Source organism: Bufo gargarizans, chromosome 9, assembly GCF_014858855.1.
Source record: "Bufo gargarizans isolate SCDJY-AF-19 chromosome 9, ASM1485885v1, whole genome shotgun sequence".
Taxonomy (NCBI): Eukaryota; Metazoa; Chordata; class Amphibia; order Anura; family Bufonidae; genus Bufo; species Bufo gargarizans.
The window spans coordinates 11,952,822-11,979,325 of NC_058088.1; the positions used below are offsets into that span (position 1 = coordinate 11,952,822).

Below are 26,504 nucleotides of genomic sequence, written 5' to 3' on the forward strand. Positions count from 1 at the left end.
CATAACAATTTCAATAGATGGTTCAGTAAAAACGGAACAGATACGGAGGACATTCGGATGCATTTCCGTACGTGTTCCGTTTTTTTTGCGGACCCATTGACTTGAATGGAGCCAAGCACCGTGATTTGCGGACAAGAATAGGACATGTTCTATCTTTTCACGGCACGGAAATACTGAAATACTGAAACGGAATGCACACTGAGACACTTCAGTATTTTTTGCTGAACCATTGAAATGAATGGTTCAGTATATGTTCCGTATACTGAGCTCAAAAAACGTCCAGTATACTGAACGCAAAATACTGTCGTGTGCATGAGCCCTTAAGGCCAACCACAGAACTGTAAACCTACCCTGACTGGTATACGCGCACAAAGCAAATCTCAGGGCATCTGTTCCACACTCGGGGATCCCACCAGGATAATCCGCTTTCTAAGGAGTAAAGGACAGACCGTTTTATTACATGGTCCATCAGCCGACCTGGTATGGTGATGGATGGGACTCCGCGCTGAGCAGGGATCTGGACTCACCTGTCCTTCCTTGGCTCTTTCCATCTCAGCAGGATCCAGGTTACTGTCAAGAAGTTGGGTGTGAAGACCCTGGGAAAGTAGACAGAAGGGTTAAAGGGGCTGAAACGCCGCCGATCAGATGTTGAGGATAGGCCATCACTTGTAATGAAGTGGAAGCCCCTTTAAGGAGACAAACACATACAATTATGATGACTTCTTGATTTGACATCCCACCTCAGCACTTCCCCTTCCACGTGATCTCCTTACCTCCAGGGTAATACCTTTGATCACGTCCAGGGGGTCAATGACATTGCCCAAGGATTTACTCATCTTGCGGCCATGAGCATCACGCACTATAGCATGGAGGTACACCTGAGGGAGGACAAGAGGATGAAGGTGACATGAGTACTATGTAAATACCTTATTTATATAGTTCTGACCTCCAGTTACACCCTGCATTATAGTCACAGCTGCATTCATAATTCTGTAAGCTTCAGAGCTGAACTCTCTGAAGCTTATGCCTATAGGCATTTGCTTCCAATGATCTTATAGTTTAAACTAGAAGACAAATAATTAGGGAACACTGAGGTGATAGCCGGGTAACTGAACTTATCTATAAAAGCAGGGATCCGCAACGTTCACTACTCTACCTGTGGTGAAATTACAATTCCTAGAATGCATATTTGCTTGGTTTTTCTTGGAACTCTCATAGAAGTGAGCGGAGCATGTCGGGAGTAGTAGTTTCACAAGAGCTGGTGTGCTGACTACTGTATTAGATGTATGTCATCCAATTTTGTGAGGGTAACAAACCATCTAATGCGTAAGGTGGGCCTGACCACTCGCCACCGGATGGAAGATGCCGGGGGAAGAGAACAGTCAGGCATGTTGGATTTAAAAATATCCGATCCGACACTAATGATGTCTGGCAGCGGCTTTCTCTCCTCTCCCATTCACAACACATGCATACTTGGCCAGACAGACATGTGTATCAGGGAACCGTTGTCATGAGCGTTCGGCCAACACTTATCTCATGTGTATGTCCGGCTTTATTCTGAGAGGTTTTCCTACGTGGATAAACGTACAAGTCTACGAGATAAGCACACGTGGTACCTCACCTCTTTGAAGGGCAGCTTCTCGGTCAGCGTAAGACCTAGCATCACCATTCGGGCCACCCAGAAGAACAAGATGTCATGTCCAGTCTCCAGGAGAGTGCCGGGGTAGAAAACCTTTAGGTCCTCAGACTAAGGGAAATCAATAGAATGCGTTTTATTATCCAATATAGTGAGGAAACAAGTACAATAAACAGGACACCATGCATACACTGCCGCTTATGGACAGGTGGGAACCTGGTGGCCACTAGAAGATCCAACTTAAGGGGATCTTCATACCACAGCTATGATATGCCATCAGCTACTGATTTGCTGGAGGTCCTACTGCCAGGACCACACCAATTCTTAGAAAGGAGGGCAAAGTCCTAACGTGTTTCCCGTCACAGCGACCACCAGGCCAACCACTAGGGCAGGAACATGCAACATGGCCCCACTGGCTTGTTTGAGTCTGTATCACAATTCCCTGTCCAGTAGGTGACCAGGACATCCATTGTGCAGAAGAAAAGCAGCCTTGGTTCCCTCAGTCTCAGAACTGGCGACGGTCATAGAGGCCGCACCCACACTGGATAAATCAGAAAGTTGGGGCGGAAATACCCCCGTAAATACTAAGCTTCAGTCTTTAGGGATCCTAACCTCATTGGGCCAGCCAAAGATGGAGAATGGGAAAATCCCAGAGGAAAACCAGGTGTCAAGTACGTCTTCATCTGCAACACAACACAGAGATGTAGAATTCAAAGTGAGGACAACACAGCGAGGGACTCTGTACAATTCATGTTTTACGGATGTACTAAGAACCACAATATAAGGTCAGTCAGGAACAAGTCTAATCTTTGGAAGTTAGTTCCTACTACCAAAGTACTTACCCTGCCTCAGCGACACCTTTTCAGGGGCAACGTTAAAAGCTTTGGCGGCCTTGGATCTCACCTCCTCCTCCGATCGCCCGCTAATCCAATATTTGCCGTCTGTATCCTGTACAAGCAAACTGCATGGTCAATACGTATGATAAATGCATCGATACTGTCAATTGTTGCCTTATGTTTGTTGAAAGGGGTTTTCCAAGGCTGGATAGGTCATCAGTACCTGATCAGTGGCGTTTTGACACCGGGGACCCCCCCGACCAGCTGTTTTAGAAGGCAAAAATGCTACTGCGCCTTCTCACAGCTGTCCCTAGGCTAGTGACATCACATTCATCAGTCAGATGGCCACGGTGCAGCTCAATCCCATTCAACTGAATATGGCTGAGCTGCGATACCAAGCACGGCCACTATACAATGTACGGTGCTGTGCTTGGCGAGCTGCGAGAAGGCCGCGAGCGCTGGTACCTTCTCTAACAGCTAATCAGTGGGGGTCTCGAGTGTCAGAAAACCCCCTCTAAGCTGGTCACACAGGCACAAGAAACTGCAGTCATCCGAACCCTCTCACCTCTCCAGGTGGCACAGACGGGTCATTAATAGTAACAAAGTAGGCCGGGATACGGTGACCCCACCAGAGCTGCCGGGAAATGCACCAATCCCTGCAAAACGAAATTCAACATGAGAAGTAGTAAGTATTCAATGCCGACAGCAGCGCTCACATCCATACAGCGTGATAATCACCTGATATTATCCATCCAATTAAACCAGGTTTTAGTGTGGAACTCGGGTTTGATTGACAGGTGTCCATCACGGACGGCGTCCGCGGCTTTCTTGCCCATCTCATCGCAGCGCACGTACCACTGAGGCTTGAGGAGCGGCTCTACAATGTCCTTAGATCGACTGGAGAAAGAAAGAGCCTTATCACAGATGTAGCAGAGCGGAGTATGCCATCTGGTGGAACTCAACGTGAAATCAATCTGTGATTTACACAAGGCTGCAAGCAGCCCTCGAGCAGTACTTTAACTTTCAAGTGATTGTATAAGATTGGGAATTTATTTATTTTTTAACCCCCTCAAAAAACAAAACAAAGCACCACTATTGTCTACGAGCTGGTACTGTAGCTGAACTGCTATACCACACATAGCCTATAGACAAGAATGGCGAAGTTTCCTGAAACGTCTTGTGCCCTCACACTGCAGATGGAATCTAACCCAAATTACATGTCCCACCTCCGAGCACCATTCGATCCATGTTAATAGAATGCTTCTAATACTGCAAAAAGTGAGCAATGACTTCATGAGGTCATTACCTGCAGACTGGGACCACCATGGGATTGTCCTTTATTTCCTTGAATAATCCCTTATCTTTCAAAGCTTGCAAGACGGCTTTCCGGGCCTCAAAACGCTTCATTCCCTAGAACAGGAAAGAAAATTCAAAGTGTTGGAGGACGGAAAAAAAAAACATGATGAGGCCTTCACAAAACGATAAAATATCACCGCTCTGCTCCTCACCAAGAAAGGTTGTGGGACGTTAATCAGGAGTCCGTTGTCATCCATGATGTTCACAAACTCGAGCGAATGTCTCATCCCAACCTCGTAATCGGTCTGGTCGTGAGCCGGGGTGATCTTCACCGCCCCTGAAATGGTGGGGGAGAGATGGAGAAGATGAGGAGGAGACGAGAGCTGGTTCCATACGGCAAAGACTAGTCATGCTCACACTTACCGGTCCCAAAACTCATATCCACAAACTCATCAAAGACAATGGGAAGGAGTCGAGAGGAGAATGGGTGGACCACAGACTTTCCCCTCAAGTGCTGGAATCATGAAAGACAGGAGTAAATATCTTCTGAGGTACGAACCAAAACACGTCACCTAAAGAAGAACTGCTTGCTTACCTTGTAGCGCTCGTCCTGAGGATGGACAGCCACGGCCGTGTCCCCCAGCATGGTCTCAACACGAGTGGTGGCCACTACAACCTCCTCACCTAGAAGGACATCCATATCAGAAAGTAAATGGGGTGGGGGTCAACAACAGACACAGAGGGAACAAGAAAGGTCATAGGATCTCACCTGTATCTTGTATTTTATAAGCAAAGGAAACCAACACCCCAAATTCCACGCCCTCCTTGTATCCAGGCACCGGCAGCACTGTGCGACCCGTCAGTTCCTTCTTGTCTACCTACAATACCAACGTCATTGACGTTAAAACCATCGACCAACCTTCCAACAGTGAGTAAAAGGGATGACCAAATTCAAGGCTGACTGTCCATTCGCTATACTCAACTGTGACCTGATAAATCAGACCCCTAGGCCACACTTAGAGGCTATGTCCTCGGGCGGACATGTGTCTCCATGGTAACAGACTACAAACAAACCCTGTGTAATTTGGCTCAGCAGCCAAATTCTTACTAACCTATACAACGAATGTCAGCAAGAAGTAAAGGACAGAGAGAAGCAAACATGGCTCTGGGAAGTGACTACATAAAGTATGTTTGTAGTCTGTAACCATGGAAACACAAGATGCACAGGATCTGAAGATACAAAACGGTACGAAATTTTTCATGAAGATGGTTGCAAAAATATATATTTTTTCATTATAGATGCAAAGAAGTTTTTCCAGCTTTACTTGAACAAACATTAACCCATTCACAACTTCAGTTAAGTAATGCCGACAAGGGACCAATCAGAGTGGTCCCTTGTCAGCGATTGCTCCAATTGGTTAGTCTATCAGACTAACCAATAGGATCGCGGCAGTGTAAAAGTGCCGGTTTCAGGCTTGGATCTGCAGGCATTAGCTGATCTGTGCCTCCAATATGTGCCCCTCATCTGTGTCCCCTGTCCCAATCTGTGCCCCCAAATAGCTACTGTCTCCCTCTCTGCGCAATCTGTTCGCAGTGGCTTTAACTTACTCTGCACGTGCCAGTCCGTGGCTCCCACTGTGCATGCCTGTGTCCCCTGCCCCCATATCAGTCCCCTGCCCCCATCTGTGCCCCGTTGCAGTCCTCTTGAATGTGATGGCAGTGGCTCAGTTTCTGAGCCTCCGCCATCAGCAGCGAGTGTCAGCTGTATGCTGACACTGCTATAACCCCTTAGATGCCGCGGGGGGCTCCCTCTCTCAACCATCGGGCTGCTGTGCTGTGATGGCAACAGCCCGATGGTTGTCATGGCAACTGGACGCTTTGCAAATGCGTCCAGTGTTGCCATCAGAAAACCTGATAGTACTATACTTTGCAATGCAAGAGCATTGCAAAGTATAATACAGACATCAGCCCCACTGGATCTTCAAGATAAAAATAAAAATAAAATAAAAAGTGTGAAAAAAAAATGTAAAAAAATAAATGTCAATTAAAAAGAAAATAAACAGCCTTTTCACATGTCCGCTAATTTATAAGAGATGCAAAAAAAATTATAAATAAACTACACATAATTGCTATTGCTGCATCCGTAATGACCTGATCAATAAAATGATTATGGTACTAATCCCACATGGTAAACGCTGTAAAAATAAAAAAAACTATGGCGGATTTGCTGTTTTTTTGCCTCACCTCAAAAAAAATAAAAAAAATAAAAATTAATAAAAACTGATCAAAAAGTCATATGCATACCAAGAATGATATCAATAAAAACTACAGTCCATACCGCAAAAAATAAGCCCTTATATAACTATGTTGACGGAAAAATAAAAAAATGATGGGTCTTAGATTTTGGCAATGCAAAACAAGAAAAAAAATGTTTAATAAAAAGTGATTTTATGATAAAAAAAAAAGTGGTAGAACACAATACAAATTTGGTGTGGCCATAACCGTATCAACCCACAGAATAAAATCATATCAGATATACCACATGGAGAAACCCATAAAAATAAAAAACATTTACAAAAATGCAATTTTTGTCTGCTTCACCTCTTCAAAAATGGAATAAAAAGTGCTCAAAAGGTCATATAGACCCCAATATTGTACCAGTAAAAATTACAGCCCGTCCTGCAAAAAAACAAGCTCTCACACAACTACATTGACGGAAAAATAAAAAAAGTTATGGATCTTCGATTTGGCGATGCGAAAAAAGAAATGTTAAAAAAAAAATAAAAAATTTAGGATATAAAAGTGGTAGAACATAAATAAAACAATATAAATTTGGTGTTGTCATAACCGTATCAACCCACAGAATAAAATTATCTTAACAAATATACAACATGGAGAACCTTATAAAAATAAAAAAAACACTAGCAGAATTGCAATATTAGCCCACTTCACCTCACATAAAATTAAATAAAAAGCTATCAAAAAGTCATATGTACCCAAAAATGGTACCATTAAAAACTACAGCCCATCCCGCAAAAAATTTGCCCCACACAGCTCAATCAACAAAAAAAAAAAAAAAAAAAAAAAAAAAAGAAGGAGATCGCCCTTAAAGGGTTTCTGTCACCTGAAAAATAGGTATTAAGCTGGCTGACATGAGCGATGTGCTAATGTCAGCTGAACACAACTATATTAGCGCCATCTCACTGCCTGAAGCCTTTATTAAGAAAAGAAAACTCTTGTAATATGCTAATTAGACTCTAGGAGTGGGGGGCGTTGCCCCCCGCTCCTAGAGGCTCCGTTCTCCCACCTCTGGCCACGCCCTGCTACACTAGATTGACAGGAGCAGACATCGTTGGTCTCCTACCTCTGGCCCTGTCTGCAGCGTAAATCTCGCGCCATTCAGTATTTGGCGCAGGCGCAGTGAGTGAAGGGCGCTCACCGGCTGCCAGCTTCCTCACTGCGACTTTCTTGTACAAAAATATAACTTTTCATTTTCACAGCCATGTGTTTCTAAATATTATGAAACGCCTCTAAGGTAAAAGTGGTCAGTAAACCCCTCAAAAAATTATTTGAGAGGTGTAGTTTCCAAAATGGGGGGGGGGGGGTTCTACTGTAGTGGGCCTTCAAATATGACCGATACCCAAAAGCCATTCCAGCAAAATCTGCTCTCCAAAAATCATATGGCGCTCCTTTCCTTCTGAACCCTGTCGTGTGCCCATACAGCAGGTTACGACCACATATGGGGCGTTTCTGTAAACTGCAGAATCAGGGTAATAAATATTAAGGTTCATTTTGCTGCTAACCCTTGCTATGTTATAGGAAAAATTGGATTAAAATTAAAAATCTGCGTAAAAACTGAAAATTTAAAATTTCACCTCCATTTTCCTTTAATTCTTGTGGAACACCTAAAGGGCTAACATAGTTTGTAAAACCAGTTTTGAGCAATTTGAGGTGCGTCCTTTCTAAAATGGGGTCAATTATGGGTGGTTTCTATAATGTAAGGACCTCAAAGTGAGTTCAGAACTGAACTGGTCCTTGAAAAATTTGGTTCTGAAAATTTTTTAGAAAATTTGATAAATTGCTTCTTAAATTCTAAGCCTTCCAACGTCCTAAAAAAATAAAATGTAATTTTTTAAATGATGCCAACATAAGGTAGACATATAGGGAATCTTAAGTAAAAACTATCTAATAAGGGATCATTATCTGCCTTTAATACGTAGAAATTCAAATTTAGAAAATTACATTTTTTCCCACATTTTCTGTAAATTTTAGATTTTTTTATAATTTAAAGGTAAAAGTCATCAACCCAAATTTACCCCTAACATACGAGACGTCACGAGAAATCGATCTCAGAATGGCTTGGATAAATAAAAGCATTCCAAAGTTATCACCACATAAGGGAACCTGTCACCATGATTTTGCGCATAGAGCTGGGGACATGGGTTGCTAGATGGCCGCTAGCACATCTGCAATCCCAGTCCCCATAGCTCTGTGTGCTTTTATTGTGTTAAAAAAACGTTTTGATTGATATGCAAATGACCTGATATGAGTCCTGTATCCGGAGATGAGTCAAGCGGAAAGGAGCCCAGCACTGCCCCGCGTCCTCCAAATCTCCTCCTTGCTGGCTGACGTCACAGAGCTGGGGTGCCGAAATCTCCCGATGCGCGAGCTAGCGCATGCGTAGTTCGTTCCCTGTGCTGATGCCAGTACAGGAAATGAACATGATGCCGACACTGCGCATGCGCTAGCTCGCGCATCGCGAGATTTCGGCGCTCCAGCTCTGTGACGTCAGCCAGCAAGGAGGAGATTCGGAGGACGCGGGGCAGTGCTGGGCTCCTTTCCGCTTGACTCATCTCCGGCTACAGGACTCATATCAGGTCATTTGCATATCACTCAAAACTGTTTTTTAACACAATAAAAGTGCAGAGAGCTATGGGACCTGGGTACTGCAGATGTGCTAGTGGCCATCTAGCAGCCCATGTCCCCAGCTCTATGCACAAAATCATGGTGACAGGTTCCCTTTAAGCCTGGTCACGAAGGTGAAGGAATACATTGGTGGTATATCGCTAGGATATGCCCCCATTGTCTGATAGGTGCAGATGCCACACCTCTGGGACACGCACCTATGTCAAGAATGGAGCCCCGAAAGTTGGGGAGGGCGCACTGCGCATGTGCAGCTGTCCTCTATTAATTTCTATGGGGCCGCCGAAAATAGCTGAGTGCTGGCTCGACTATTTCCGTCGGCCCTATAGAAATGAATAGGAGCGAGGGCCGCACAAGCGCGGTGTTTCCCCCCCCAGGGTCTTGCGGTCACCACCTTTCCCGCTCCATTCTTGGGTCCCAGAGAAGACACCCACACCTATCAGACAATGGGGACATATCCTGGCGATATGCCCCTGTTGTCTTAGATGGGAATAAAGCTTTAATCAATACATAACTTCTAATATACTTGTTTATTTCCTTCAGTTTCAAGATCTCTACTTGCTGTCATTGAATTGCAACTATTTGGTTCTCAACTAAAGGCTGAAAACCTGTCCTGACGATGAGCCGACTGACATAGGCATTGCTCTTTGACCGGAGTATGCATGTCTTCAGCCTTTGAAGGTCAACAAGAATCTTTCTATTCCCGACAGCAAGAGGAGATCTTAAATGCAGAGGAAGAAACCTACACTTCACCAATCCAGCAGATTAAATCAAGGCAATTAAAAACACTTGAAAGTCTTCAACAACCCTAAACTTATGAGTGTCCCAAATATCTGCTCCTCCAGCCACTCACCTCTATGTCCGATATGGCAGAGTTGAGGGTGCACGACCAGTTGACCAGTCGCTTGCTGCGATAGATAATCCCGGTTTCATGCAGACGAATGAAAGCTTCCTGGACGGCTTGTGATAGTTTCTGAGATAAGGAAACAAGAACATTATTAATTGGGAGAATATTCTCAAATGGAAAGAACTGGAGGAACATGGTGGCTTCTTACTGGCTCCATCGTGAAACAAGCTCGATCCCAGTCCAATGAACTACCAAGAATCCTCAGCTGGTGATAGATCCGGTCACCTTTTCTGATAAGAAGAGAAGGAAGATGGTGTGAAGGCCATAATATATATAGCTAATGGGAACAATGATGGGTAAAGCAGGCCATGACTCACTCTCCCTTCCATTTCCAGACCTCCTCTATGAACTTTTCTCTGCCCAGGTCATGGCGGGTCTTCTTCTGTTCTCTCCAGAGCTTCTTTTCCACCACAACCTGAGTAGCAATCCCTGCGTGGTCACATCCAGGGTTCCACAGGGTCAGCTCACCTTGCATGCGATGCCTTAAGGGAAAGTAATGGGGGTTAAGTTGGCCATAGACATTAGATAAAGGTCAGAAGAACCCACCAGTTTCGGGGTTTCCTCAACAGAAGAAGTTGAGGAAGATGAGGATTAGGCAGCTGGATTCCGACAGGCACCATCCATTTGTTCTCAAGTGCAGAAAAGTTGCTACTAGAGGTGTCAGGCAGCGGCTTATACCTGTCTCTACTGAGAAACACACGCACACTTGGGCCAAGCCCAGGATGAATGCGGTTTGAAAAAGATAGCTATCTGAGGAGATCGGCTACCTTCAGTGTCACAGATACAGTCATGTGAAAAAATTAGGACACCCTTTGAAAGCATGTGGTTTTTTGTAACATTTTTAATAAAAGGTTATTTCATCTCCGTTTCAACAATACAGAGAGATTAAAGTAATCCAACTAAACAAAGAAAACTGAAGAAAAGTCTTTTCAAGATCTTCTGTAAATGTCATTCTACAAAAATGCCTATTCTAACTGAGGAAAAAGATAGGACACCCTTGCCCCTAATAGCGAGTGTTACCTCCTTTGGCTGAAATAACTGCAGTGAGACGGTTCTTGTAGCCATCTACCAGTCTTCGACATCGGTCTGAGGAAATTTTACCCCACTCCTCAATGCAGAACTTTTTCAGCTGTGAGATGTTTGAGGGGTTTCTTGCACGTACAGCCCTTTTCAAGTCACCCCACAGCATCTCAATGGGATTCAAATCTGGACTTTGACTTGGCCATTCCAGGACTCTCCATTTCTTCTTTTTCAGCCAATCTTTGGTTGATTTACTAGTATGTTTTGGGTCATTGTCATGTTGCATGGTCCAGTTCCGCTTCAGCTTTAATTTTCTAACTGATGGTCTCACATGTTCTTCAAGCACCTTCTGATACACAGTAGAATTCATCGTGGATTCTATGATGGTGAGCTGACCAGGTCCTGCTGCAGCAAAGCAGCCCCAAACCATGACACTTCCACCTCCATGCTTCACAGTTGGTATGAGGTTCTTTTCTTGGAATGCTGTGTTTGGTTTACGCCAAACATGTCCTCTGCTGTTGTGTCCAAATAATTCAATTTTGGACTCATCTGTCCAAAGAACATTATTCCAGAAGTCCTGGTCTTTGTCAACTTTATCTCTGGCAAATGTCAGTCTGGCCTCGATGTTTCTCTTGGAAAGCAAAGGTTTCCTCCTTGCACACCTCCCATGCAAGTTAAACTTGTACAGTCTCTTTCTGATTGTAGAGGCATGTACTTCTACATCAACAGTAGCCAGAGCCTGCTGTAGTTCTCGAGATGACACTTTAGGGTTTTTGGAGACCTCTTAGCATCTTGCGGTCTGCTCTTGGGGTGAACTTGCTGGGGCGACCAGTCCTGGGCATGTTGGCAGTTGTTTTGAAAGCCCTCCACTTGTAGACTATCTTCCGGACAGTGGAATGGCTGATTTCAAAATCTTTTGAGATCTTTTTAAATCCCTTCCCAGACTCATAGGCTGCTACAATCTTTTTTCTGAAGTCCTCTGACAGCTCTTTTGCTCTCACCATGGTGCTCACTCTCACTTCAACAGTCAGGAGCACACCAAACTAAATGTCTGAGGTTTAAATAGGGCAAGCCTCATTCAACATGCAGAGTAACGATCTACTAATTATGTGCACCTGGTGTGATATACCTGTGTGAGATCTGAGCCAATTTAAGAGGGAATACATGTGAGGGTGTCCTATCTTTTTCCTCAGTTAGAATAGGCATTTTTGTAGAATGACATTTACAGAAGATCTTGAAAAGACTTTTCTTCAGTTTTCTTTGTTTAGTTGGATTACTTTAATCTCTCTGTATTGTTGAAACGGAGATGAAATAACCTTTTATTAAAAATGTTACAAAAAACCACATGCTTTCAAAGGGTGTCCTAATTTTTTCACATGACTGTACATGCTATACTATGTTGTGCTTTTTCATAGTAATAATGGGTATTATTTTAGTTATAATGGGTATTCATCGCCTTTAAGAGCAATGTTGATTTATAGTCACTGTTTTGTATGGATTTTCATGTAGGCCAAAGTAAGTCCATGAGAGGATTACTGTGCTGTTCAAAAGCTAGTGTTATTGTAACAATATAGTATACATTTAGAAAGTTAGAAGATACACCACACCTGCAGATTCTGAGGCTTCATTGTTTTTCCTATCTGAACATGAATTCCACAGTGTGAGAATTGTCTAGATGTTCCACAAAGTATACATTCATGTATCAAAGTTAGTCCCTCGGCCTTAAGACAAGGCCTCCAGATGTCAGAGGTGTGAAGTATTGAAAATATCAGGCATGTATGAGTTAACCCTTAATAGTATGATGCTTATTGCTTATACAACAGTGCCACCTAGATATGAGCAGTTAATACTACATTAGTAGCAAAATTGCATTCTGGGTAGTATTATGACGTCATGCTCCTTATCAATGCACACACCCATCCAACAATGATTGGAAAGTTCCAAATTCGGAGGGCGGGTTCTTCTGATAATTTTTGGGTTAAGAAACCAGATACCAGGAAAGAAAAAAAAAAGGAAAAGGAAAAGAAGGAAAAAGAGAAATAGATATCTGGAGAATCATTTGGATTATAGGGAAAAACTCTTGAGAGCTGGCTGCCCCAAGACTCTGCACATCACTTGACCCTTGGGTAATGTATATTTTGTTTTTACGTAGTATTGATCTAAATTAATTGGTATGATACTTAGCCAGATACCCGCTCATTTGCGGACGTGTAACGTTAGTTGCTACATCAGTATTTTCTCCGATTTCAGTTACGATGCATATAACTGAAAAAAGGGGATAATATTGGAGAAACTCTTTGTTGGGAATCTTTGTATTCCCTAGTTTGATATCAAGCCAATAATTTATAAGTTTTGTTGCAATACTACCATTATCCGAAGATTGGTCATCATTTTGGGCGGAGCAAGGGCTCGTATCTGTCATCTTCTTGATTGAGTTTTCCGCATAATCCATTGATTGTATATCTCTTACAAATTTAAAGCTGTATTGCATAATATTCTTGTGTTGGTTGAGTAGTGCTTTGTTGGTATCATATAGTGGTGAATTCTGGGTACTGCATATCATTGTATATTATTGAAATTTATGTTTATTAATTTTTGTTTGTATTTTAACCTATTGTATAATAAACCATTTATATTTTTGCATAGACGCTTGTACTCTGTTTTACTGATTACACAAAATAATCAGGTTCTCGATTGAACTCTTTTTGAGATGTTTATGTCCATCTAACGGGTCAATATAGTTTGCATAATTTCTCTTTTTTTTTTTACATTTATATAAAGCATTTGCTTTATATACCCGACAACTATACACCTCATATTTATTGGGCCTCGCTGCATCCTGCTGGGATGCCCTTGTATCAGTAAGTATGGCAAGACGATGAGGACCGTCCACTCGGATTGCATCCAAAATATTAAATAATATCTCATCTCTCTAACACAGCCCAATGGGTATCAGTGCTTTGTGGGCTGTGCTAGGCGAGATGTGACCAATAGGCTGGTAGCCCACACGGTGCACTACACATATCCGTGCACCTTGCACCTTTTAGAAGCCTTATTTATGTCCAAGTATTATGCCTTTTTCAGTGAGGTGCTTGTTATATACATTTTTGAACCATTTGAAAGCTTTGTATCTACTGGACATTGCACTATAAAAATAAAAAAATAAATCTCCTGCCTCTAATGCTTGATTCGGATCACCTAAGTTCTTGATGGGTACTCACCAGCGGGTCAGACTGTCCTGGATGGCGTTGGTGAGGGCATGGCCAAGATGCAGGGAGCCCGTCACATTTGGGGGAGGAATACACATCATAAACATGCCCTTTGGGTTGGGTTCTGAGATACTTTTTCTCTGTAAGACAAAGATAAAGGAGCTGAAGCTGATCCGACATGAAGAGGCTATATGAAGTCCAGGGAGCTATATTGATCGAGGAGACACTGGACTGATCAAAGATCGCACATGCAGATTTTTCACTAGGTTCCTACATGCGTCCAATCCATCAGTGGATGGAACATATGCGAACAAAACCAGGGTTGGAGGACCTAGTGTGTCCATGCGTTACATGAAAACCAGCTGATATCAATGAGAGCTGTGTAATGCTTCATTTCCCCTGTGGAGGCACTGCAGGGAAACTGAGCACTGAGAATGCCAGTTGCAGATAACCACTGAGCCGCTTGCCCAAAGCTAATATGTGCTTTAAATTGGGTATGCCAAGATTTTTATATTGATGGTGTATCCTCAAGATAGACCATCAATATCAGATCGGTGAGGGGGCCCTGCCAAGAAGCTGTATCACAAAAGCTCAGATGCCGGAACTACAGAGCTCCGTCCATTGTGTGGTGGAGGATGCTGGTAACCTCAGCACCGTTACCACTAAAGTGAACGGGAGCGGCGCTGTACAATGGACGGAGCTGTGTAGTTCTGGCACCAACTTCCAGGGGCAGAACTCAGTGGTGGTGTGGGGTGTCAGTCAACCCCCAATCTGATATGGATGGCCTACCCTGAGGATAGCCTTAGATATTAAAATCCTGGACAGCCCCTTTAAGCAAATATCTGATAAAACAAGGAAAACATGATACTCACCCCAAACTCTGGTTTGAAAAATCCTTCCTTCTCCCACCACGCATACCAAGCAGCCTCCACAAACTGAGGACTATACGATTCCGGCATAGGACCCGAGATGTCCTTCTTCTCCCCTAGAGGGGTTGGAATATCATAGGCGATCACACCGAGATCCTTCTTGTCTTTCTTCTCGACTTTTGGTTTCTTCTGTGATTGGGCAGCATAAGAAAAGACAAAACGTTAAAAAGAAAGAACAGAATAAAAACTAATGGTCACAAGTGCGACCTCTGTACCTCTGTCTGCTGCTCCTTCATCTTCTCCTGCTTCTCCTGCTTCTGCTGGAACCGTTCCAGCTTCTCTTTCTTCTTGGACTCCTTCTTCAGCTGGGCAGCAGTCTTGGGAGGGCCGTTAACGGCAGGAGTGTTTGCGGTGACAGCCGGAGAGTTACGGTCATTCTTGGGTTCTGGGATGAAAGACAAGATGTAGGTTATATACGGCCGAGGCTGAGGGAGATGCGCACCTATAGGAAGGAGAACAGGGGTACAGTGACTCCCAATCTGGCTGGTGAGGTTGCAGGGTTCCCAAATAGACCATGAATGTCTCTCTCCATTCTAGTCTATAAAATGGACAAATCATTTCTTTAAAAGGGAGAGGTTATCTAGAATTAAAAAACCTGCATTGTTTCGAAATTTGTTCCTTGCCCGTCCATGGGTTGTCTGGTTTTCCAGCTCTGAACCAGGATACTGAATGGATCTGAGCTGTGGTACCACAAACAACCCGTGGACAGGTGTGACGCTGTGTTTAGAAGAATGCTGGACAATCCCTTCAACTCCAACAGAAGATAATGGCCTGGCCACCTCCTCATTCGTTCTCCACCTGGGTGTGGAGGCCGCCTAACCAGATGGGTCGGAGGATCAGATAATCAAATAGCAAGTGATAAAAACATATAAAAACTGCAAACCAGGGCAGAGTCGCATAGAGGTCATTACCTTCACTCGGTGGTGTCGCTTGTCCCAAAATCTCCTTGAATTGCGGCTGGTTTACACAGGTCAGGAACCAGCGGGTGACATTAGGAATAGACTGTCTGAGGGAAGGAGAGATGACCTGGAAGGAGCAGCGAGACAGGGTTTATAGTCCATGGTGACCTCAGGCCTGACACCTTACCCTTTGTAGACCACCCCACTCCCTGCAGTGCCACGGGCCCTCTACGGTTGTTAGTTGCGCCAAGGTTGGAGGAAAATTCCAGATCTGCCCATGACTCTTATGTACCTGGTGAACTACAGTTATGTGACTAAAGACGATGTCTGGTCCAGGCCTGTGCGTACACTTACATCCATATACTACACCCTGGAAGGACATGTACGTACCACAGCTGTGCTTATAGACCATGAAGGGAGTGGAATTTAAAGGGCACCAGTCATTACAAAGCCCTTGTTATTAGGGCACCTTTACATGGATGTGCCCATGCCCCACGATAGAGGAGGCCAGCACAAAAACATGGGGGGCCTTTATCAAGCTCTGCGCTCCTGCATTGTGCCTTCAAAAGGTCACAAAATAGGGCTTTTGGGTCTTATTTGCTCAAAACGTTTCCAACATTTTGCACTTTGACTCCTCTCCATCTTTAAAAAGTGGGTGCCACAGGGGCTGTGGATAGCCTCTCCACTGATTTACACAGGATTTATCAACTGTGACTTTTTAAAAGTTGCGGTCATACTCCATTAGAGGGGTTGTGAGAGGACAGTTGGGTTTTTGGCAAATCCTCAAAATAAAATGCGGATCGGACACAGATACAAAATATGGTCGTGTTCATGAGGCCTAAGATAACTGGAACTAAACCCTGTGGCAGGTAGCAGGTAAGTATGCTTCCCTCTGCAGGTCTGACCACATGAGAGGGTCTGACCGAGGGACCCCTTAAGATGAACCACCTCCTGCAAAATAGACTTGAAAATCTCACGTTGTCGAATGGATGGATGAGACAACAGGACACGGCGATGTCTGCAAGGCTCAGGCGCTCGCCTACTAAGTACGTTCGCACTTTGAGGTGACCTTCTAGGACCTCCAGTATCTTCTGAAGCTCCAGGCGAGAGCGCTCTTTTGTCTGTGACAAAATCAAAAGTAGAATAAGAAAACAGGAGGACGTCAAAAATCCAAGAACGTCCATTGTAAAGCCCCCACCGAGTCTCACCTGCTTATGGTCCACGCCGTAGGCAGCCGGCAACAAGTCAGATTCTGCGTAGTTCACCCATTGCTTAATGAGGGAGAACGCTCGGGGATCCCCTCGCCCCGAGAGACTCTCAGGAGCCAGCATGTACGACACGGCCCAGGTGCCCCATACTGAGCCGGTGGAAGGAGACAGCAGGCATGGCAGGGGTAGACCGCGAGGCCCAGTCTCAACCTCCTGCACGGCCGGCCGAGGGTGGGGGGAGTACTGTCCGGAGATGCGCACCCAGATGCATCGTGGGTCTGAGGTAGAAGACAGTGGAAGGTAGAGCGTTGACATGGTGGAAGGGGGAAGCCAATACCTGCGGAGAAAGGGGACACTGAGTAACACTACTACAGCGGCAGTCAGGAGACAGTACTACTAGAACAGATCTATTGTCTCCCCAACAACGGGTACCAGAGGCAGATCGGCGTATCCTGCTCTATGGGGGAGCTTTACAAGAATCTGGCTGATCAGAGTCAAGAGATCTCTTTTCACTGTTTGTTACAGTGTGTCAGTGAAGGTAACACTCATCAGTTTGGAGGCCAATCTGCTTGGAGCCTCTATCGAAAAACCTGTCGTATTTGCCAGAAGAATACAGCACAGCAAGCGGACACCATGACGAAACCTGACCGCCCCCATTATACGCCTATGGGGTCCATCGAGCTCACGTGATGGATAAGTCACAGCAGGAATTATGGTTGCCTTATGCTTTGGAACAGGAAAACAGAATTCCAAACCCTCAGCTGTGAGAAGCATTAAGCTTTGGGATGTCGACTGGAAGTGAGCATATCCATGAAGACGGCTATTGGTATTTATTAAAAAGTTTCATCAGTTTTGACTCTACAGCACAATCCCCGACCGGCGCAGCCAAGGTTGGTGACCCCAGTCCTGCCGGACAGGAACCCAGAATGATTGTCAACGATAAACTGTCTGACAATTGGCCTGTCTAAGGCTAGGGCTACGCGGCGACAGTTGTTGCGTGACACAAAAGTCGTGCAACAATTTTTATAATGACAGTCTATGGCACTGCGACATGTGACATGCTGCGATCGCGACACGAAAGTCGCAAAAAATCCGGCTTTAGGAGACCCCGATCAGCTCTGCCTGTGAGCAGTGCCCCCAATGATAGTGGAAAAGTGCAAACTAAATGGAAAAAATAAATTAAAAAATCTGAATTGTAATGTCCCCCAGGTTTTTTAAGGACTTCCTGGGGGATCATATTAAAAGATATTAATCATAAAATACAAATATAACAAAATAAACTAATAAAAATGCCTACGCCAACCAAAACCATCACCATTACATGAAACTACACATGTATACAGTGGATATAAAAAGTCTACACACCCCTGTTATAATGTCAGGTTTCTGTGATGTAAAAAAATTTGACAAAGATAAATCATTTCAGAACTTTTTCCACATTTAATGTGACCTATAAACTGCACAACTCAACTGAAAAACAAACTGAAATCTTTTAGGTGGAGGGAAGAAAAAATATAAAAATAAAATAATGTGGTTGCATAAGTGTGCACACCCTCTTATAACTGGGGATGTAGCTGTGTTCAGAATTAAGCAATCACATTCACAATCCTGTTACATAGGAGTCAGCATACACCTGCCATCATTTAAAGTGCCTCTGATTAACCTCAAATAAAGTTCAGCTGCTCTAGTTGGTCTTTCCTGAAATTTTCTTAGTCACATCCCACAGCAGAAGCCATGGTCCACAGAGAGCTTCCAAAGCATCAGAGGGATCTTATTGTTAGAAGGTATCAGTCAGGAGAAGGGGACAAAAGAATTTCCAAGGCATTAGATATACCATGGAAGACAGTGAAGACAGTCATCATCAAGTGGAGAAAATATGGCACAACAGTGACATTACCAAGAACTGGACGTCCCTCCAAAGTTGATGAAAAGATGAGAAGAAAACTGGTCTGGGAGGCGACCAAGAGGCCTACAGCAACATTAAAGGAGCTGCATGAATATCTGGCAAGTACTGGCTGTGTGGTACATGTGACAACAATCTCCCGTATTCTTCATATGTCTGGGCTATGGGGTAGAGTGGCTAGCCGAAAGCCTTTTGCTACATCAAAGCCAAGCTACATTGTGCAAAAACATATCTGAAGTCTCCCAGAAGCATGTGGGAAAAGGTGTTCTGGTCTGATGAAACCAAGGTTGAACTTTTTGGCCATAATTCCAAAAGATATGTTTCGTGCAAAAACAACACTGCACATCACCAAGAGAACACCATCCCCACAGTGAAGCATGGTGGTGGCAGCATCATGCCAAGGGGCTGTTCTTCTTCAGCTGGAACTGGGGCCTTAGTTAAGCTGGAGGGAATTATGAACAGTTCCAAATACCAGTCAATATTGGCACAAAACCTTCAGGCTTCTGCTAGAAAGCTGAACATGGAGAGGAACTCCATCTTTCAGCATGACAACGACCCAAAGCATACATCCAAATCAACCAAGGAATGGCTTCACCAGAAGAAGATTAAAGTTTTGGAATGGCCCAGCCAGAGCCCAGACCTGAATCCGATTAAAAATCTGTGGGGTGATCTGAAGAGGGCTGTGCCCAGGAGATGCCCTCGCAATCTGACAGATTGAGTGTTTTTGCAAAGAAGAGTGGGCAAATCTTGCCAAGACAAAATGTGCCATGCTGATAGACTAATACCCAAAAAGACTTAGTGCTGTAATAAAATCAAAAGATGCTTCAACAAAGTATTAGTTTAAGGGTGTGCACATTTATGCAACAATATTATGTTATTTGTATATAGTTTTTCTTCCCTCTACCTAAAATATTTCAGTTTGTTTTTCCATTGAGTTGTACAGTTTATAGGTCACATTAAAGGAGGAAAAAGTTCTGAAATGATATCTTTGTCTCATTTTTTTTACGTCACAGAAACCTGACATTATAACAGGGGTGTGTAGACTTTTTATATCAACCTGACCGACACGAAATAAGGAACTCACTTTAATCATTATTTTGGTGGCAGTTTGCAGGTTTAAAGGGGTTGTCCTGGCTTTTAATATTGATGAGTTGTCCTCAGGATAGGTCATTGATATTAGATCGGTGGGGGTCCGGAAACAACAACACCCCCCCCCCCCCCCCCCCCCCCCCCTGCAGATGAGCAGTGTGAAGAGAAGGCGCACAGTGCTGTCTCCTGCTATGTCTATGGCAAGCAGGAAGGGAGATGGGGGGCGCCTGCTCTTCATACAGCTGATCGGTGGGGGGTGCCCGCCGATCTGATATTAAAACCCCGGAGAACCCCTTTAAAGAATAAGGAGCTCTGACTTTTGAGTTGTTGGTTTTTTTTTTTTTTTCTGTTTTCCCCAAACAAAATGTGAAGAGATATGACTAAAAATAAGCCGTGTGTCGCATTAAAAAAAAATAATTATATTTTTCTAGTCGAATACAAAAGTTAGCAGTAAGTGGAAAGCAGTGGGGACCCCGGGTCAGATTATATATGTATAAAAACTGAATCCCACCGGCCACCACCGCTGATCACCTATCCTGACCGACCATCAAGATCTAAAAGGTGGACATCCCCTTTAAGATCTCTGGACCTGTTCCCGCCACTGTGTTTTAATTCCTCCCTATTTTCAGTCTCTCTGCTTGCTGTCAGTGAACTGACTCGATCTTGTTTACATTATGTACAGCTTCTCTGACAGCTGGGGATCTGTTACAGTTGCATCCTGTCTGAATGAAGCGCTGTGGGTTCAGACTGATGCATTTTACCTGCACTGATAGCTAACGATGCCACACACAGGTCATATGACAGCTGGCAAGGGGATATCCTTCTGAGACTTGTAGTCCCCCTGGGTTTGGCGTAGAAGTGACTTCTGTCTCTGACCTGCCGCACTGTTACCCCCTCCCCCACATTCCCCCAATACCCCGGTACCCTCACTTTCACACTCACTTCTCCTCAGCTCCTCGTCAGTGACGTCACGCACATTCCCCCCACGTGTATTTTCTTTTTTTTTCCCCCACTTCCTACTTCCGCCCTTACCGGCAAGCGTCAATGGACCCCGATTTGCCCTTAGTGAGCTGTCTGAAGCTCTCGCCTGTATCCAATGTCGCCTTCTAAATATATTTTTTTCTTTCTCTTTCCCTATATCTTTGAATACACTAACACTAACCACTGCCATGTTGTCTCTGAAGTACATTCACTGGGATTTTCTACACCGAGACACCAGATAGTGACAACGATCATTACCTACAGGCAATATGTGGGGCAGCCCGCTATCTTGGCTAGTGAAGCGACCTCTGGTGGTGAAACCTGGTTATTACAGCTGATGCAATATCAGCGCCATCCTCCTCTGAGTCAGGCAGCCTTCCTGTCCATTACCAGGAATACTTATTATTACACTTCAAAGCTGATGCTGCAGGTGGTTCAATATGAAGATGTCAGGGTAATATAGAGAATGGGGCTGACTCATGCGCTTGAACAGAAGTGCTCTTACAAAGCCTTGCCCAATGCAAGTTGCTGCCTCAAAAGGGAGTTTTGCATCAGACGTAGGTGATGGGATGTGGCCATAATCGGATAAAATATATCGGACGGATATCTGGGGGAGAAAAGACCGACTCTGGCCATCAGCGTCATCAGAATGCGGTTCACCAGCGCTCATACTGATCCAGGCTCATTGCACGGATTACTGGACATGCGGTTGATCAAATCAGTTCTGCTGAGTTATAATATAATACCCTAGAGCTGCATTCCAAATTCTGCTGATTTATGATACTCCAGAGCTACATTCACAGTTCTGCTGACTGCTGTTGGTTATGGATGTTCGGGTTCAGGGCCCGAACCCCATTGAAGTCAATGGGGACCTGAACTTTGGTGCACTAAAATGGCTGTAAAATAGTTGTAGTAAGGGCTAGAATGCTGCTAAAGAAAGCAAAATGGGGGTAAGAGCAGGACAGTTGCCCTGCAAACAAATGTGGATCGGGAAATGACTTAAAATAACACAGAATAGAAAAAAAATTAAAATAATAATCTTGAACTAGGAGGTGGAGGAGGTAGCCAACACTGTTTTTTTATTATTTATTTTTCCTTTATTTTTTTTATCAATTTGAGAAGACCCCAAAACATTGGGAAATAGAAAAGAGAAAGTGCAATGGAGTATAGCAATGGTTGGGTAAGGCAGGTATACATGTATATTCTGCACAAGGTCCAGTCCTGTGGGATCCCTGACTGGTTCATTTTAATGAACGTGAGCTTGTCCACATTGGCTGTGGACAGACGGCTGCGCTTGTCTGTGATGACGCCCCCTGCCGTGCTGAATACACGTTCAGATAATACACTGGTTGCAGGGCAGGCCAGCACCTCAAAGGCATAAAGGGCAAGCTCAGGCCATGTGCCCAATTTGGAGACCCAGAAGTTGAAGGAGGTAGACCCCTCATTCAGTACGTGTAGGCGTGTGCACACATACTGCTCCACCATGTTAGTGAAATGCTGCCTTCTGCTAAGACGTTCCATATCAGCTGGTGGTGCTGGTTGTTGTGGCGTGCTGACATAGCTTTTCACATTTTGGCCATGCTAACCCTGCCTTCTGATGTGCTGGTGGTGCCCCAGCTGCGTTGGTAACTTCTTCCTCCTCTGCCTTCACCTTGTGTTTCCACTGTGCCCCCCGCTGTCAGGTGGGAATGCCACCAGCAGCGCGTCTTTAGCGTGTGCTTGTACTCGCGCATCTTACGATCACGCTCCAGTGACGGAATTAAGGATGGTACGTTGTCCTTGTAGCGGGGATCCAGCAGAGTGGCCACCCAGTAATCAGAACTGGTTGGAATGTGGGCAACTCGGTGCTCGTTGTGCAGGCACTGCAGCATGTAATCGCTCATGTGTGCAAGGCTGCCCAGAGGCAACGAAAAGCTGTCCTCTGTGGGAGGCGTATCGTCTGTATCCCCCCAGCCACGCTCCAGTGATGCCCATGAGCTGGTCTGGGTGCCACCCTGCTGTGAACACGTTTCCTCATCATCCAGAACTGTGTCCTGGCTGAACAATTGTGTACCTGGCCTCTGTTGGTGCAGGAACCCACCCTCGGAGCCACTTGTGAATGACTGGCCTGATAACTATGGAAATGATCCCTCCTCCTCCTCCTGGGCCACATCCTCTTCCATCATCGCCCAAAGTGTTTTTTCAAGGAGACATAGAAGTGGGATAGTAACGCTGATAACGGCGTCATCGCCACTGGCCATATTAGAGTACTCGAAACAGCGCAACACAGCAGACAGGTCTCGCATGGAGGCCCAGTCATTGGTGGTGAAGTGGTGCTGTTCCGCAGTGCGACTGACCCGTGCGTGCTGCAGCTGAAGCTCCACTATGGCCTGCTGCTGCTCGCACAGTCTGTCCAGCATGTGCAAGGTGGAGTTCCACCTGGTGGGCACGTCGCATATGAGGCGGTGAGCGGGAAGGCCGAAGTTATGCTGCAGCGCTGACAGGCGAGCAGCAGCAGGGTGAGAACGAACAGACGGCCCGCACTTTCCGCAGCAGCTCTGACATCGGGATAATTTTTCAGGAACCCCTGCACCGCCAAATTCAGCACATGCGCCAGGCAAGGGATGTGCGTCAAACCGGCTAGCCGCAGAGCTGCTACGAGATTTTGCCCGTTATCAAAAACCACAAGGCCGGGCTTGAGGCTCAGCGGCACAAACCACTCATCGGTCTGTTGTTCCATGCCCGTCCACAGCTCCTGCGCGGTGTGGGGTTTTGCCCCCAAACAGATGAGTTTCAAAACAGCCTGCTGTCATTTACCCCGGGCTGTGCTGAAGTTGGTGGTGAAGGTGTTACGCTGACCGGATGAGGAGGCAACGAGAAATCTCCTGCAATCCTCGGTGGCGGTAGGACATGCGCCAAACTGCCTCGATAACAAATCAAGGATATATAATATTTCCTATCCCTAAGTAACCCATACTAATGCCCCACGTGACCCCTCTGTGACCTATGAGGAGCTAGTCACATGGATTTCCAGCAACAGGTCAGCCACAGATGGATCGCTGATCGGCGCTTCCAACCCCGGGGATGCGCACCACGTGACCGCTGTATATGCGATCACATGGGAAGCATCCAGACACGAGCTGGATCGCAACCTACCAGCAGCGTGTCTGGTTGCTATGGCGATGGACCATGTGACCGCAGCCCAGCGGTCACATGATCCACTCTGTGTGATTTCACCTACATAGAGGGTGAAAGCTGCATAAGATTAGGGGCAACAGAGATGCTCGTTTTCAACTATAATATACAAAGGAAGTATCTCTACAGGGGTCCAAACTATGGACTCTGGTCTGATCACTACTTTTTTTTATTAAAATGAGGTTTATGCAAAGTTGGGAGCACAGCTGGAAACGCTCCTCCCCGGGCAGCCCCATGATGCTCATTTGTGTTTGACTATAAATATGTGCAATGAGTGCAACAGAAAGCATTGAGTCTTTTTAACCTGATGAAGGGGGCTTTAGTACCCCCCGAAACGCGTTGTTTTGTTATTTTATTGAAAAAAACCTCAATAAAGAAGAAGATTCTTACTTTTCATGCGAGTGTCCTTTTGCTCCTTAATTGTATCCTGCTATATCCCTACTAATATTGTCCTTGGAGAAGATTGGGCATCCTCTCCGGAACCTGTGCTTATTGATAGCATAACTCTTTAAGGTGGGCCTCCATTTTTTAGTTCTATCAACCAGCCATATCTTACTGGAACATACTACCCTATGGTGCTCTTTCTTTAGGCTTTTCTAGCCACTGTACGCCTATACATATAAACTTGGTTGTGCAGGGCAGGGATGACTCGCCTGGAAAAGTAGTGGCGGCTGGGAACCACGTAAGGTTTTTAAAAGTCTCCACCAGACGGAATGACAGCATTTCAAAGGCCAGGAATTTTGAAATGCTGACATTCAGGGCCAGGGATTGCAGGTGGGTAGGGGGGTACTTCCTCTTTCTCTCCAGTGTTTGGGGAATGGACAGCTGAACGCTTCCATGGGACAGTGTGGACATGCTGGGTGATGGTGGTGGAGGCCAGAGACCTTTCTTGGTTTTTGAGGGGTCTACTCCACTGCAGCTCGTGCTTTGCACTTAGATGCCTGGTCATGCAGGTTGTGCTCAGGTTTAGAACGTTTATGCCTCGCTTTAGGCTCTGATGGCACAGCGTGCAAACCACTCGTGTCTTGTTGTTAGCACATTGTCTGAAGAACTGCCACTCCAGGGAACTCCTTGGAGCTGGGCTTTGGTGTGCGGTGGGCAGTAGCAGGCGTACTGTCTAGGGGATAGACACTCTGCTTTTGCACCCTGCTCCCTCTTTTGCTGGCGGCTGGCGCTGTGTGACCACCGCCTCTTCCTCCGTACTGCACACGTTACTTGCATGACCTTGATTCCATGTGGAGTCTAGGACCTCATCATCTTCCACCCACAAATCACCCCTTCCCTCCTTGTCGGTTTTTACACTGCAGAAAGCTGCAGCAGTTGACACCGTCTTTTGTCATAATCATCAGAGATTTGCTGCGGTGGTCCTCCCATGTCCACATCCTGAAACATAAGTGGTTGGGCATCTTCCACTTCTGGGGCAGGGCTAGGTGGATGGCCCATGGAAACCCTGCCAGCAGAGTCATCAAAAGGCAGAAGAGACTGCTGCATGACTTGGGGCTCAGACTGCTTGGCTGATTTGCAAGGGGGTGAGGTGAAAGACAGATGCCCATGGGCTGCAGGTGCCAACTCTGCGCTTTCAGCAGAGGACCGGGTGGGAGACAATGTGAAGGAACTGGAGGCACTGTGAGCCATCCAGTCTACTACTGCCTGTACTTGTTCTGGCCTCACCATTCATACACCAGTAATCGGGCCTACAAAATGATGCTGAACGTCCTGTCGCCTACGTGCACCTGAGGAAGGTGTTTCATTTGGGCGTGTAGCTGGCACAGATCGACCACGTCCTCTCCCTGCAACAGGAGCTCCACCAACACCACGACCAGAGACACGTCACTTATTTGATGCTCTCCTCATTCTTTGAGGTCACCCATCAAACTAAAAGACAGATTAACTATATCAATTTCCCTGTCACGTATAAAGTGCAGGTGTATCTCACACCAAAATGGGTATAGGTCACCCATCGAACTAACAGATGGATTAACTATTATATTTTTGTTTCAGGGATACAAAAATGGTGCATTGCACCCACAAAACATCCCTATAGGTCACCCACAGAATTAACAGCCAGATTTATTATTATATTTCTATGTCAGGGGTGCAAAGCTGGTGTATTGGATCCACAAAAAATCATTATAGGTCACCCACAAAACAAATAGCCGGATTCCTAACACTCTCCCTCGCTTCAGTGTCCCTGCACTACTAAGTAGTCACGTGAAAACAAAAGAAAAAACAGGGAGGTTATCTGAATGCTTCACAGGACCAGGGTATGTCCTTGAAGGAGAAGGATAAACAAGAGGTGCCTACAGGACCATGAAGTGGATGTAACCAAAGTCTGAAGAGGTGATGTAGTGGAGAAGGCTGCTCCAGTGTTAGCAAGGCTCAACACTGAGGAATAAGACAAAGAATCAGCATACAGCAGTGACAAGGTGGGAAAAAAAAGGGGAAGTGACCCACCCCGGGTAAAACACCGTTGTCAATGATAATGTGAGGAAAT

General features: G+C 45.2%; 1 protein-coding gene across 2 annotated transcripts in view; it reads right to left on the reverse strand.

The window, feature by feature from the left end:
* VARS1 (valyl-tRNA synthetase 1) overlaps positions 1 to 26,504 on the reverse strand; it is a 44,742-nt gene that overhangs the window by 9,171 nt on the left and 9,067 nt on the right. The window contains exons 1-23 of one of the 2 annotated variants that reach the window (XM_044268639.1): positions 20,798 to 20,894; positions 16,864 to 17,200; positions 16,633 to 16,776; positions 15,668 to 15,782; positions 14,972 to 15,141; positions 14,700 to 14,885; positions 13,840 to 13,967; positions 9,916 to 10,080; positions 9,747 to 9,828; positions 9,545 to 9,664; positions 4,538 to 4,646; positions 4,364 to 4,452; positions 4,192 to 4,282; positions 3,981 to 4,105; positions 3,779 to 3,882; positions 3,211 to 3,369; positions 3,038 to 3,128; positions 2,479 to 2,584; positions 2,249 to 2,319; positions 1,622 to 1,747; positions 774 to 878; positions 528 to 596; positions 351 to 429 (exon numbers count right to left, since the gene is read on the reverse strand). In XM_044268639.1, coding sequence (XP_044124574.1) covers positions 351 to 429; positions 528 to 596; positions 774 to 878; positions 1,622 to 1,747; positions 2,249 to 2,319; positions 2,479 to 2,584; positions 3,038 to 3,128; positions 3,211 to 3,369; positions 3,779 to 3,882; positions 3,981 to 4,105; positions 4,192 to 4,282; positions 4,364 to 4,452; positions 4,538 to 4,646; positions 9,545 to 9,664; positions 9,747 to 9,828; positions 9,916 to 10,080; positions 13,840 to 13,967; positions 14,700 to 14,885; positions 14,972 to 15,141; positions 15,668 to 15,782; positions 16,633 to 16,776; positions 16,864 to 17,178 — 2,749 coding nt within the window. In that variant the 5' untranslated portion in view covers positions 17,179 to 17,200; positions 20,798 to 20,894. Of the gene's footprint in view, positions 1 to 350; positions 430 to 527; positions 597 to 773; positions 879 to 1,621; positions 1,748 to 2,248; positions 2,320 to 2,478; positions 2,585 to 3,037; positions 3,129 to 3,210; positions 3,370 to 3,778; positions 3,883 to 3,980; positions 4,106 to 4,191; positions 4,283 to 4,363; positions 4,453 to 4,537; positions 4,647 to 9,544; positions 9,665 to 9,746; positions 9,829 to 9,915; positions 10,081 to 13,839; positions 13,968 to 14,699; positions 14,886 to 14,971; positions 15,142 to 15,667; positions 15,783 to 16,632; positions 16,777 to 16,863; positions 17,201 to 20,797; positions 20,895 to 26,504 lie in introns of those variants that run through there. The other variant, XM_044268638.1, reaches the window with a different exon arrangement.